We start from the raw sequence: 14,421 nt of genomic DNA, 5'->3' as shown, positions 1-14,421 counted from the left end.
TGCTTAAAAATGTACAAGATGCACCCTACACTCAAACTACATCACAGTGACCATGAAACAGTTGCAAATCATTCTGCAGTTAAGCAATGATAAAGGACACATTATTATTCCAGGGATAAAAATTCAAAGGGGGATAACTCCAAGGTGATGGTCACCGCTGCTCTTTTGTCTTGCCCTTAACCCATTAAGCTGTCTGCTTAACAGATTAAGTCATGGCTATAATTTGGATCCCAGAAAGCAACAAAGTGTAAAGACTGATCTTCTCTGTCAACAACTTAAATCTGTATAGCTCATCAGAAGAGGAAATGAAAGTACAACTGCAACTTGTCAAAAGTTTTTCAGATGATATAAGAATTAATTTGGTCTTTGATAAATGTGCAAAAACAACCTTTAAGCAGGAAAGCTGCAGCACCAAGAAAACATGTTTGCGACAGCAATGGGATATAAAAGAACTTGAGCAAGAGGGAAAGTATAAATATTTGGGAACTGAAGGATCAACAATAAAACATGAATAAATGCGAATAAAACTCAGTAAGGAATATTTTAGAAGACTTGAAATAATCCCGAAAACAGTGTTAAAATCTAGGAACAAAGTTCAAGCTATAAACCAATTTGCTCTTCCTGTCCTTGCAGTTTGGAGTGACTGACTGGCCCAAAAAGGTGTTGGGACAGATTAGACACGAAAACAAGAAGGATGTTCATGCTCAAAAGATTTATAAAAATCAGTGCATACCAAGATTATATATTTCCTGTTCCTAAGGAGTTATGGGCTTCCTTGAAATTGATTAAATTTATAGATCTGCAATCATGGGACTGCATATACATCTGCTGACCTCACAAGATCCAAACAGTGAAAGTTTTGAAACATTAGGAGAATAAATCTAAGATGACTTCCCTTCTTAGTCTAGCAGAAGCATATCGAATCAAGCAGGAATGGAAATCAAACCAGAAGTAGACAAAAATCAGGCAGCACCTGAATGTGCCAATAAATAAAAAATATAAGGTGAAGGATCAAATGAGAAGGCAAGAAATGTGGAAAATGTATAAATATAGTTGCAAGTATCCAAAACTCCTAGAACAACCTCATGTTGATCAGGATCAAACACAGGAATGGTTAAAGCAGAGGCAAATTCAAACCAAAAGATGAAAGGTCAACACTGGCAACCCAAGATAGTGGACCTATGTACATGTTGGTTTACAAAGTCCATTGAACATGTGGGAGAAACGGACAACTGTAGGTTATGTAAAACAGAACTGGTAACAGTTGCACACCTTGTTGCTGGTTGTGACATACTAAAGGCAGGACTGTATACTGAAAGGCATAATAATGTGACAAAGCTGTTGCACTGGGGATTGTGGAAACATTATAATACTGAAGCAGCTGAAAAAAACTGGTAACAGCCACAAGGCATCATAGAAAATGAAGTCTAGAGCACATGGGATCACCCATTACCAACAGTTCAAAAGATACATGTGAGAAAACCTGATATAGGGTCCTTGAAAAGAAGACAAAAGTAGCATTGATCAGTGAAACCGCTACACCCAGTGAATAAAGAGTCTTGCGCGCAGAGACAAAATTATAAAATATCAGAATTTGTAGGGAGAAACGACAGCAATGTGGAAGAAAGATACCCAAACAGTTCCAATAGTACTAGGAGCAATGGATCTTATATAAAAAAAAAAAAAAAAACGTACTTGGATATATTACCAATACATGCAACTCTGTAGGAACTGCAGGAGGAGTCACCACTGGACACACTGCGGGTGCTGTGAAGAGCACTTCTGGCTGACAAAGACTGAAACAATACTAATTTCATGTACTTTAATCATACTTCGGAATGGGGTCCATTCCAGTCATGGTATTAGAAATCCAAAAGATATGAAGAAATTAAAAAAGAAACAATACAACAGAAGATGCACAAAGGGGAAAGAGGCTACATACCAACTATTGTACACAGAAAGGAACACTATCAGCAATAGTAGGATAGAAGTACCCCAAAAAAACGGGTAGCAAGAAAAAAGTAAAGCCTAGAGGAAAAAGAGCACAATGCCTGTATAGCACTATGAGAGCAAAACAGAAACTTTTCCAACTGGTATAGAATTTTTTTTGTTTGCTTTATTGTAGGAAAAAAAGACATGAAAAACTATACAGCTATCAGTTATCGGTCCCTAGACATCTGAGCTACAGGTGAGCATGTCTATCACTAAAATGGCATATGAAATCTGAGATAATACACAGCCAAAGTTTACAGAAGTGGCAGTCTGATCAGAAACTCATTGGTTGAGGAAAGGATGAAAGACACCATCAGGATGTATAAATGTCATGTAATGTTTAGCATGAGCAGCCTGAGCATTGATTAGGGGTTGTTTCAGAACACTCTAGTACAAACTATAGACGTGTCAGTATTCAAAACAAAGACTGTATAATATCACAGCTGACCTTTAAACAAATGAAAGCTTGCAGGATGTGTACGCAAATCAAATCTGAAAGACGTGACCTACCTATTTCACATAATGCTTCAAATGGTGACCACTGGAAAGGATTTAAACTAAGGCTCTTTCGGTAACACTCTGATGCTTTGGCAAGACGATCAGTGTTGCTGTGAGGGGGGAAAAAAAAGAAGCTTCATTTGTTGTACCATTCAGCAAACAAGTCAGAAAATAGGGCAGTGATTCTGACAAATTTCAAATCTGCAGACAGAAAAGGATGGTCTTCACTGAAATGTTAACTGCAGTAGACTACACATACATTATGCTCTGTGTCATATCTTCCGATACGGTTCTGTTAGCTTTGCTTACATCTGACTACTTTAAGCATTTTTTTACTATTTACATGTGAGCTGAGCTGCTGTTAATCATTCTATTAACAGTGCTCAATCAGTGAACAAAATGTAAATAATCATTCTACTCGTACTTTATAAATGAGGAAGTACCAACTGCTTTCAAAATGTTTAATATGAAAGCATACCATTCTACACCTGCTTATACAAAATGCAAACTTAGAAAATCAATTTTAAAAATTTTGAAGAGCAAGAAGTCAAGGGCATGGACAGACAGACTATCACTGAATCGGAAGATAAGTAATAATAGAAGTCATTTACTTACCATGATTTGGCATCTGTGTTGTCCAATGTCTTTATGGCTTACCACAGAGTCCACGGATCCGGCCTCAGATCAGACTCGGCCATTTCTTCCAGACATAAAATCCAAGCCTCAAACTCCTCCCTCTTCCACAATGCCTCATTACTTCTCCAACCCATCAGCTAGTCAGCTGCCCTCTTAAAATTTAGATTTATAATACTGGAAAGGTGAAAAAAAGTGACCACAATGGACCTCACACTAGGAACCTATGGGTTCCCATATCCTTCATATTCCTCTCAACTAAGGGTGGAATGTGATGTATAATGAAATTGGATAACATAGATGCCAGGGTATGGTAAGTACATAATTTCTAATCTGAAGTTGTTCATTTCATTATGCACCATCACTGTGTCAGAGCCCCCAGTTACGTAAACTCTGGGTGGTCCTCAAAGAAGGATATGCCTGAGCACAGTGGAGCCAAAGGATGTTCCGTTTCTAGAAATAATGTCCATCTTATAGTGAGATATAAAACTATGACATTTGGACCAGGTTGCTGCTGCACAAATTTCATTGAGTTCTTGTGGAGAAACAGATGAGGTAGAGAGCGCTCTAAAAGGACAGGGAAGTTGCATACCATGCTGGGAGTAGATTGTAAAAATACAAATCAGTAATCCTGGACACAGCCCGACAATCTATTTGGTGAAAAGGAGATGAACTGATCAGATTTCCTGTGTGGCTCAGTTCTGTGTAAACAGAAGCACAATTGTCTGTGTACATCCAGCGAAAGCAGCATATATTTGCTCTTATTGGAATAATTAGGGAAGAATACAAGCAAATGAACGGACTGGTTAACATTCGTCTCTGTGGGAAACTTTGGTATGAAGAACAGATTCATTCTCAAGGAGACTAACTTTAGAGAGGGTAATATATGGCAGGTGGGAAGACTGAGCTTGTAATTCTGACACTTCTTGCTGAAGTAATGGCCACTAGGAAAGGCAGTCTTCCAAGAACAGAATTTGAAGTCACATGAGCTAGGAGGTTCAAACAGTCTCCGAGTAAGCCGCTGAAGTACAAGAGTGAGATCCCCAAGGAGGGGACAGGTCTTTTACTGGAGGTCTGAGAAGAAAGACTCCTTTCATAAAAGCCCTGCATACTCTACAAGTGGAGATGGAAGACAAAAGATTGCCGCCCTTCCCCACATGAAAATTTGTGATAAACGCTAGTTGCAACTTTAGTGGAAAAACTAGCTCCATGCTGAAAAAGCAAACTGAGAAACATGAGAATATCTGAAACAGAAGCAGAAAAGGGATCAATATTCTGCTGTGAGGCCCAAATTAAAAATCTCTTCCATTTACTGTGATATACTTTCTTGTGGAAGACTTCTGAGAGGCAAGAATAATTTCTCGAACTGGGGAGGCCACCCTGGACTTTCGTAGAATCACTGGAAGTGAAGAAACCAAGTAGTTAGTGTCTCAGGGATTGCAGCTTGGGAGTCTGACATTCCAGTGCATGGGAAATCAGATTCTGTCTGGAATCCAGTATCTAAGAACAACATTTGCTGTGAGACCACAGGAAGATGAACCATACCTTATGACGCCAGTAAGGTGCAATGAGGATTAAACTGGTCTTCAACCTGCCGGCTTTCTGTAAAACTTTTGGTAGCAGGGGAATCTGAGGATAATCATACAGGAGACCCTGGGACCAATCGTGGACTATAGCGTCCATAGGGGACTCCCCCAAGGGAGGGAATCAGAGCAAAGTACTTGCTGTACATGTTCAGGGAACAGGCAAAGAGGTTGAAAAAGAAGTTATATACTTACCATAACGTTCCATCTGAGTAGGTAAACTTCATTTGTCAGCAACCTGTGGGTTATGGATCCGAGCCGGCAGCATACCAAGCAAAAAGATCAGAGCTCCAAGCTCCTCCCCCTTACCCATACTACACTGCAACCTCCTTCCAATCCTTAGATCGCATTTGCCACCTGCACATAATAATAAAACAAACTAACAACCTGAGACACCTGACTCAAGGACAAAGTAAAGCTCATAAGTCCGAACCTTGAGCTCAGTTAAATAACCATCAAGGTCAGGGGGAAGGAGGGAGAGACGGTTGCTGACAAATGAAGTTTACCTACTCAGATGGAACGTTATGGTGAGTACATAACTTCTTTATCTGAAGTAGTTAATTTCATTTGATCAGCAACCTGTGGGACAGAGTCACTAGCTACCCGAAATGTTGGGAGGCCCTTAAGGAAGGATATTCCGGAGCACTGCAGAGCCAAAGGCAGCCCTTCCTCTAGACACCAAATCCAGTTTATAATGAGAAATAAAGGTGTGAGGACGCCCAGGTAGCTGCTGAATAAATGTCATCCAGGGAAACTCTAGACCAGAATGTAGCAGACGTTGCCATAGAACGCGTAGAATGAGCATGAACTCCCATTGGTTCTGGTAAGCCAGACTCTCTGTATGCTTGTAGGATACAACTCTAAATCCACCTGGCGAGAGTCACCTTTGAAACTGGTTTCCCTAGAAAAGGCTTAGAAAAGGAGGCAAAAAGTTGATCAGATTTACGAAAGACAGCCGTCCTGTGCAAATAAAAACTAACTGTGTGAACATCCAGCAAATTAAGTTTATATTCCCCTTTGTTCTGGAAATTAGGGAAAAAGACAGGCAAATTAATGGACCGATTAATGTTAGTCTCGGAAGCAACTTTAGGGAAAAAGGAGGGATTAGTCCTGAGAGACGCCCTATTCCTTATGAAACACAAGGTATGGTGGTTTGATACAGAGAGCCTGAAGCTCCGACACTCTCCTGGCTGAAGTAATGGCTACCAAAAAAGCAGTCTTCCATGACAAGAACTTCAGATCAATGGAAGCTGCGGGTTCAAAAGGAGGCGCAACTAACACCTGAAGAACGAAGGTCAGATCCCACGGCGGGGATGAATTTCTAACAGGGGTCTCAAAAGAAAAGTGCCTTTTAGAAAGGTCTTACAAATTCTGGCAACAGTGAGAGAACCAAAGTTGTCTCCAATATGAAAATGGGAAATGGCAGCCAGCTGGACCTTCACAGTAGATGAGCTGGCCCCTTGCTGAAAAATTTGAGACAAGAATTCCAGTACCGCTGGAATAGGAGCGGTGAAAGGATCCAAGTTCTTTCGTGAAGCCCAAATTAAAAAACTTTTCTTTTTGCTACTGTAAATCTTCCTGGTACAGGGTTTATGTGCCGCCACCAGGATAGACTTGACTCGGGAAGAGATACTGGGAGTCCTGGCAACTAGGGGAACTGGATCAGCCAAGCTGAGAGTTTGAGACAGTCTAGGTTCAGAGGAGCCATTCCCGAGGGATGAGAAATCAGATCCGGAATGGGATCCAAGATCCAGAGTGGAGCTATGAAATGAGACCGCAGGCAGGGGAACGAGACTTAACGAGGCCAGAATGGAGCTATGAGGATAATCTTGTTCCCCAACTGGTGAGCTTTCTGCAGAAATTTTTGTCATAAGCGTAGGTGGAGGACACGCATAAAGAAGACCGGGCGGCCAAGCATGGACTAGAGCGTTTCTGGGGGCTTCCCCCAAAGGAGGAATTAGAGCGAAAAACTCGCTGCCTTTCGCGTTGGAAGGTGATGCGAAGAGATCGCAGCAAGGCTGACCCCATTTCAGGAAGATCTGTTCCGATACACAAGGATTCAGAGACCACTCGTAAGAAGAGAGGATAGTTCTCCTCAATTTGTCCACAAGTATGTTGGACCGACCTGGAATGTGCGTTACTAACAGGAAGCGGTTGGTGGAGATCGCCCATTCCCTAACTCTCATGGCTTCTCGGCAAAGGGGGTAAGACCTGGTTCCCCCCTGTTTGTTGATATACCAGACCACTGACATATTGTTCGACTTGATAGCAATAGTCCCCGGAGGAAGAGAGTCATGAAGAGCCTGCAATGCTAAAAGGACTGCCCTCATCTCCAGGACATTTATATGCAGTATGGTCTCGGTCCGAGTCCAAGTGCCTTGGACAGTCCTGCCCGCACAATGCCCCTCCCACCCTAGGTGGGAGGTGTCCGTGGTCACTGTGGCCTGGGGTGGTGACAAAGGGTCATCCTTCCCGAAGGGCTCGGGATTGAAGCCACAACATGAGGGAGTTCCTGCAAACCCTGCTGAGGGGAATCGGGAAGTCTAGAGGGTGGTGTAGAATAGATCACTGGGCTTGCAACATCCAATGTAGAACCCTCATGTGCAGACGAGCGTAATGAATCAGATTGATCGCTGGCGCCATGGACCCCAAAGCTCTCAGGACTAATTCTGCTGGGGGAGCAGGGGACTGAAAGGGGGCTAGCACATGCAGTCATGCTGTGAAGTCTGTCTGACGTTAGGAAGGCCCTGGCCTGGAGGGTATCTATCCTGGCCCCTATGAAGTCTAACACTTGAACAGGCTGGAGGAAAGACTTCTTGACATTTATGGTTATCCCCAACTAGGGTGACATCCGGAGGAAGAAATCCCTGGCTAGAGAAAGTAGAAGCCTGGTGGGGGCGGTGAGGAGCCAGTCGTCTAGGTACGGGAAGACCTGTATGCCCTGGAGCCTCAGGTGGGCCGTTACAACTGCCATGACCTTGGTGAGCACCCTGGGGGCTGTGGTGAGACTGAAGAGTAGGAACCTGAACTGGTAATGAATGGCCCCTAGCCAAAAGCAGAGAATCCTACTGGACTGTCTTGTCCATGAGAATAAAGTAGTACGCACCCTTGAGGTCTATGGAGCACATCCAGTCCTCCTCCTGCAAGAGGGGCAGGATGGATTGGAGAGTGACCATCTGGAATTTCTCCTTGGCAACGAAAAGGTTAACTGTTGACAGGTCGAGAATCAGCCTCAAGTCCCCTGTCTTTTTTGGCATCAGAAAGAACCTGGAGTAGATGCCTGATCCAGACTGGTCTGGGCGCACATGCTGGATGGCTCTTTTTTCTAACAGCTTTTTTACTTCCAAAGCCGCAGCCTCCCTTTGAGTGGGTGGGACATCTGGGAGGCGCCTTGAGTAAGGGGGCTTGTTTATGAAGTGGATTGAATAGCCTCTGGATATTATCTGAAGCACCCAGTGATCTGTCGTGATGGACTCCCATTAAGCCAGGTGCCTTGAAAAACACCCCCTGACTGCCTCCAGAGAGGAGCAGTCGGGCAACCCCTCAGGGCTGCTGCGTGGGTCAGTCGGAAAATGGTTCCCGTGATAAAAAGTTCTTCAGTCCCCCTCTGCCTCTGGGCCGGCGTCCACCTTGTCCCCCTCTACCTCTGGGGGAGTAGTAGTCCTGAGCGTTCCGGGCCTGCTGAGATTTCCGGAACCACATCTTCTTCTGCCCTCACTGGTTCCTGGAGAAGGACCTTTGAGGGGTAGAGAAGCGGATTCCGACGGCTGACAGCATTTTCCCATCTTTCTCGCTCTGGACCAGCGTCTCACAAACTGTCTTCCCGAAGAGGGTCGACCCGTCAAAGGGTGCATTCGCGAAGGACACCTTGAAGGGTTCCGAGAAATCGCCAAGTCGAAGCCAGGCATGACACCTTAAGGCGATACCGGACCCTCTAGTGGCTCCCTCCGTGGCATGGGAAAGTAGCCGCATAGAAGTATTAGACACTGACTTGAGAGTAGCCATACTCAAGCAGAGAAAGTCCGTTTATCCTCGGCCAACATGGACTCTGGGGGAGACTCAGCATACTCTTTGACCAGGGTCCTGCTGCAGCCTGACTACATGGGTTAAGTAATTCAGCGCCCTTATAAAAAAGGTAGCTGAAGCAGAAGTCCACTTTCCAATACGGTCTATTGCCCGAGACTCCTTGTCAGGGGGATGGACCGAAGAACTTTCCTGGGAGAGTTCCTTTTTGGTGGCCACCGCCACCACCATGGCATCAACCGGGGAACCCTTGCTCCATGAAGCTCTGTCTGCAGGGGGACTAAGAACCTTATCGGGCCTTCTGGGTATCGGCTCTACAGTGTTCCACGTCATGGTGGTAATCAGGTCGATCAGGGGGTTGGGGGGGGGGGACACCCAAGAGGTAGATGGGCCTGTGTCTAACGCCTCCAGGAATACCGACTCATCAGAGGAGGGTTTTTGCGTGGACCCCCCCCCCCCCCGGCAGAGTATTTCCATAATGTCTCCAAAGGAGACATCATCGGGGGGTGATTTGGGGAACCTTCCCCTTCCTCCAAATCGGTATCCTCTGTGAAGGACTCAGGGGAGTCCAAGTGCCTCCTTTTGCACAGGCGTTTGTGAGGGACTTCCTTGGGAGGACTGTCCGAGGGGGGGCTCACCAACGGGATTCATGTTCCTCCAGGGGAACTGGCTGGGGCATCGACACAGGCTGTCCCCTAGGGGGACTGGATGATGGAGGACAAACTGAGCTGCGAGAGAGTGGGGAAGGACCCTGAGGAAAGAGCGAGTGGTCTCGATTCTCCAGAGAGAACCCTCTCCACCATGTTGAATAACGAAGGGGAACAGGCCTCTCTAAGACAGGTGGCTGAGACCCTCGGATCCGATGAAGGGATCAGTGCCAAAGCAGTCGGACCCGAGAGGATGGTGTTCTACAAATGCAAAGGAGCCGAAAACACACTCACCCCCCCCCCCAGCTCTGATCCAATAAGCTCGAGGGCATGGCCGGCGTCGAGGCAGTAATAACCATCGGTGCCAAACCCCTCCTCGGATCCAAAGACTCCAAAATCCGGTGGTGGATCGGAGAAGGAGCTATCGGGCCGAACAGTAGAGTTGAACCCCCCACCCCCCCAGCAACACTCCCATCTGCAGCTGAGTTTGCAAGAATCGACGCATCAACCGGTCCATATCTGCCTCCGAGATGTTGCAGGTAGACCTGGAGAAAGCCGACGAAACCGGCCGAGAGGGCCGACGTGACGACGACCTCGAGGCTGGTCGGGTCTCTTCCTCTGGCTCTGGGGAGAAATGTGGCGAACGGAGCCGTGGGGAGGAAGGCTTGGAAACTCTCAATGGAGAAAACACAACTTTAGCGGGAGGGGCCGAGGGGTCCAGTTCAGCCTGCCGCTTGCGGCTTCTTTCTCTCTCTCTTTTTCTCTCTCTCTCTTCTCTCTTTTCTATCTCTCTTGACCTCTCGTTCTCCCTGAGACAAGGTGGGAGGGTGAGTCCCAGACAGGGGAAGAGGGCTAGCTGGCTGGGCAGCCGCAGCTGTCGCTACAGAGAGTGAAGGAGAAGCTGCTGATTCCGCGGGTAGGAGACCCGCCAGAATCAGCTTGTTCCTCCTATCCCGTAAGGCTCGAGGGTTGAAGGCCACACATATCTGGCAGCCCAAAGAAAGGTGCGGAACCCCCAAGCAAATCACACACTAAGTGTGACCATCCGCTGGCGACAGCTTATGACCACACTCGGAGCACTTGGAAAAAGTCACTTTATGACTTTCACCCATTCTAGAGAGAGACACACACGCGCGCACCTGAAAGAGGGAAAAGGGGCCTACTAAAGGATGGACAACTACCAAAGGTGAAGGGGGAGATAAAGGCTAGGGAGAATGGACACCCAAAGAAAGGCACTAAAATACACACACAAAAAACTAGACTAAAAGAGAAAGTTTGTAGTAAAAGATGCTACACTTGCCTGGAGCTCGAAGAATCCCGTGCTTGGCAAAGCCGCGGCAAACAAAATCTGGGGATTGGAATGAGGTTGCAGTGTGGTATGGGTATAAGGGGGAGGAGCTTGGAGCTCAGATCTTTGTGCTTGGTACGCTGCCGGCTCGGATCAGTGTCTGATCCGTAACCCACAGGTTGCTGATCAAATAAAGTTAAATATTTCAGATCCATGGTTGGCCCAAACGGCTGAATATTTGATTGCTACGGATTGGTTCAGGGACCAATCGTGTGGACTTAAGATCGACCTGCTCAGTCTGTCCTCCAGAACACTGGACTTCCCTGAAATACGCATTGCAATGTGAAAGTGGTTTGAAAATATCTCTCATTCCCAAACCCTCATGGCCTTCCCTGCACAACGAGTACAATCAAGTTCCCCTTGCTTGCTGATGTACCAAACCACAGATATACGGTCTGTAAAAATTGCAACTGTTCCTAGAAGAAAGCAGCCCAGAAAGACTGCCCTCATCTTCAGTACATTTATGTGAAATTTGGTCTCTTTTGTGGACCACATGCCTTGGACCATCTTCCCCTAGAAATGCCCCTCCCACCCCAACAGGGAAGCTCCTGTGGTCTTGGTGGCTACAGTTGGAGGGTCTGCCAAGATGGAGGTAAGAATCCACCACTGCAGATGACATATGCATATCGGAGTTAGCGTGACGGGTTGACAACCAATGGAGCAGAATAGACCACTGGACCTCTTTGGTCCACTGGCGAACACACATGAAGAACCTGGCTAGCGGGACCAGAAGAATGGCAGCTGACATGGACCCAAAGACCAGCCAAGCTGGCAGTATTGGGGTGTCTAGTAACAGCTGAATTTGCTGTCTTAAAGATCTTATTATTTGCGGAGGTAGGGCATGTATCCGTGTAGTTTTCAACTGTGTTCCTACAAACTCTGTCCTGTAAGGGAGGCATCTTTGATTTCGCCAGATTCACTAATTCCCAGTCAACTAAAGTTGTAGCATGACCCGAATGGCTTGAAGTAGCTGATGCCTTGTAAATGCTGTTAGCCAATGGTCTAAGTATGGAAACACCTTGAATCCTTTCAGAGGGATGTGGGCTACAACCACTGCCATGCATTTGATGCTCTGAAATTGTAATGACTGGCTCAGAGCCAGAAATGCAGATGTCTCTTGGAGAACCTATTTTAATATGATAGTACACGTCCTGGAGATATCTAGAGCACATCCAATCATCCTTGCACAGAAGGAGCAGAATGGACTTAATGTAACCATGCAGAACTTCGACTTCTTGACAAACAAATTCACACAGCTCAGGTCAACTGAAGGTCATGTTTTCTTTGGCACCAAAAAGAAGCGAGTAATTTCCGCAACCTTGCTGTTCAGTCGGGACCTCCTGGAAGACTTTTATAGAAGTTTTTGAACCCCCTAAGGAAGGCTTTCCTATCCGAATGGGTGTCACATTGGGAAGAAATCTCCTGCAACTGACAGAAGGAAAGGAAAAGAGAATACAGTAACCTCTGGAAATTATATTTAACACCCAGGTGTCGTTTGTTAAGCTTGTACAGGCATCTACTGCCTCCAAAGTATGACAGTTGAGCAGCGCCTCATTAGCAGTGATACCGGCCTGTCGGAGAAGGGTTCTCAGAATCCCTGCTTTTGTGGACCCCCCTTCTCACTCTGAGCTAGCACTGACCATTAAATCATCCCCCTCTAAAAGAGGATTCATCCTGCAACTATGGAAGATGCCCTTGAGACTTACAGATCTACATCTTACACTGGTTCCTAGAGAAGGTCCATTAGGGGAAGAAAGTTTGATCACTAAGGAAGATAATGTCTTATGTTCTTGTTCACTTCTGGTAAGACTTTCATTAACTGACAGACCAAACAAAAAGGAACAGTCAAAGGAAAAGTTAATGAACGATGCCATAAAGGGGTCCACAAACCAGCACAGACTCATCCAAGCATGCCTCCTCAGGGCTATGCCTGAACCGGCTGCCAGAGGTTCCTTCTACAGTATGGGAAATTAACTAGAGGAATTAGTGATGGAGGACACAGGGGCCAGTTGGGGAGATACCTTCTTGAAGTTTTCCTCCAACAAAGACTTTGTCAGAGATGTTATGATTTCCTTAATCAGGTCTCTATGGAGGCACTTGTGCCAAGTAATTTAATGCTGAGTATATAAAGGTGTCTGAGGCATACACACGCTTCCCAAGTCTGTCCAAAACCCGAGAGACTGTTTGGGGGATGAACAGAGGAGCTCTGCTCAGTTAGCTCCTGCCTAGTGGCTGCTGACACCACAATGGCATCAACTGGGACAGCTTTACTCAAGAACAGATGGTCATTGGGAGGATTAAGCTATTTGTCCTCGCGTTTGGGGATGAGTTCCAATGTCTGGCTCCTTCCAAGCCTGGTGGGCAATAAAGTCAATGAGTTTGTCCGCCAGAATGGTCACCAAGATGTAGATGGGCCTGTCTCAAAGGCCCCTAGGAACACTTATGGAGGAAGGGGGTTGGGACTACCTGCCACCCTTCTGCTCCAGTATTTCCAAGTTATCCCCCAAGGAGATATTGTCAGCTGGAGATTGGGGGGAGGAGGCCCTGCCCCCTTCATGAAAATCAGTGTCCTCTGTCAACCCCAAAGGGGAGTCTAGGTGCTTCCTGTTGTGCAGTCACTTCCATGGAGCCTCCCATTTTATATCAGTAGACTGCTTATGGAGACACGGACAAACTACTCAAGGGATCACTGGGGGAAATGTTTCATCTGGTGTCAGTGAAGTGGTTGTGCAGGCAAGGACAAACTGCTAAATGGATCACTGGAGGAAAGATTTCATTTGGCATCAATGAAGTGCTAAAGCCTGCTTTAGATAACTTCTTGAGTATGCTATACCTGTGTCAAGGGATTATGAATGAAAACAGTACTTCACTTTGCTTCTTCTAGAGGACCAGAATCTTCACATTAGCTACATGCAAATTTATATCGGAAATAGCACAGTCATGAATTAATCAACATTACCGCCATGCATTACTTATGCCCCAGTTCAGTTCTAAACGGTAGCACTTCATCTGAATCTGTACAATGTGCCTGTGTATTTTAATAGGGCATTTTCTCCTACATCTAATGAATGTGTGGTGAAATTACACTTCACTTGCTCTGACTGTAGTGTGTGTCCATGTGCCTGTCAGTTCATTGGAGCCCTGTTCAGGATAAGCTCAAAATCTACCATGCCTCTGCAATTAGGTTAAATGGAACTGACAAAATGAATGATTTCTGGCAGTGCAACATGTCTGACCACCTCTCAGTATATGAAGCATCACTGTTGGCTTAGACTATACTTTTTTCTTCATATGCAACATGATTTGGGAGACCCTGAGGAAAAAGAAAACTTTCCCAAATGAAAATAAATAGCTTTAGGTAAACTGTAGGTCATGGTCATTAAGGTACTACAGGACATTTTTATCCTAGTCTCACACGGAATTCATTATCCAAGCATCTTCTCTAATTCATAAATACTAGGTGAGCAGTTAGGAAAAGACGAGATGAGAAAGTACGGTTGTGTACACTTAACATAAATGTAGACTTTCGAGTGTATTCACTGTTGCAGTCATCACAATTGGGTTATCTGCTTGCAGTAGCCCTCAGTCGGCTGATTAAAGTCTAGAGTCCTGCATCGGTTGCTGTCTCATCTTCCATGATTTCAGGTAGTCAGGGGTATAAAGCATGCAGCTGACGCCATTACATCAGTTTTTCTTG

General features: G+C 45.6%; 1 protein-coding gene across 1 annotated transcript in view; it reads right to left on the bottom strand.

The window, feature by feature from the left end:
* The window catches only part of CDC27 (cell division cycle 27), a 2,763,676-nt gene that overhangs the window by 2,323,987 nt on the left and 425,268 nt on the right, over positions 1-14,421 (bottom strand). The window contains exon 5 of the mRNA XM_044055179.1: positions 2,494-2,600. Coding sequence (XP_043911114.1) covers positions 2,494-2,600 — 107 coding nt within the window. The remainder of the gene's footprint in view (positions 1-2,493; positions 2,601-14,421) is intronic.

Source organism: Protopterus annectens, chromosome 13.part0, assembly GCF_019279795.1.
Source record: "Protopterus annectens isolate FY-2018-M chromosome 13.part0, PAN1.0, whole genome shotgun sequence".
Lineage (NCBI taxonomy): Eukaryota > Metazoa > Chordata > Ceratodontiformes > Protopteridae > Protopterus > Protopterus annectens.
The sequence above is the reverse complement of the archived record's forward strand: the minus strand, read 5'-3'. Positions and strand labels throughout refer to the sequence as shown.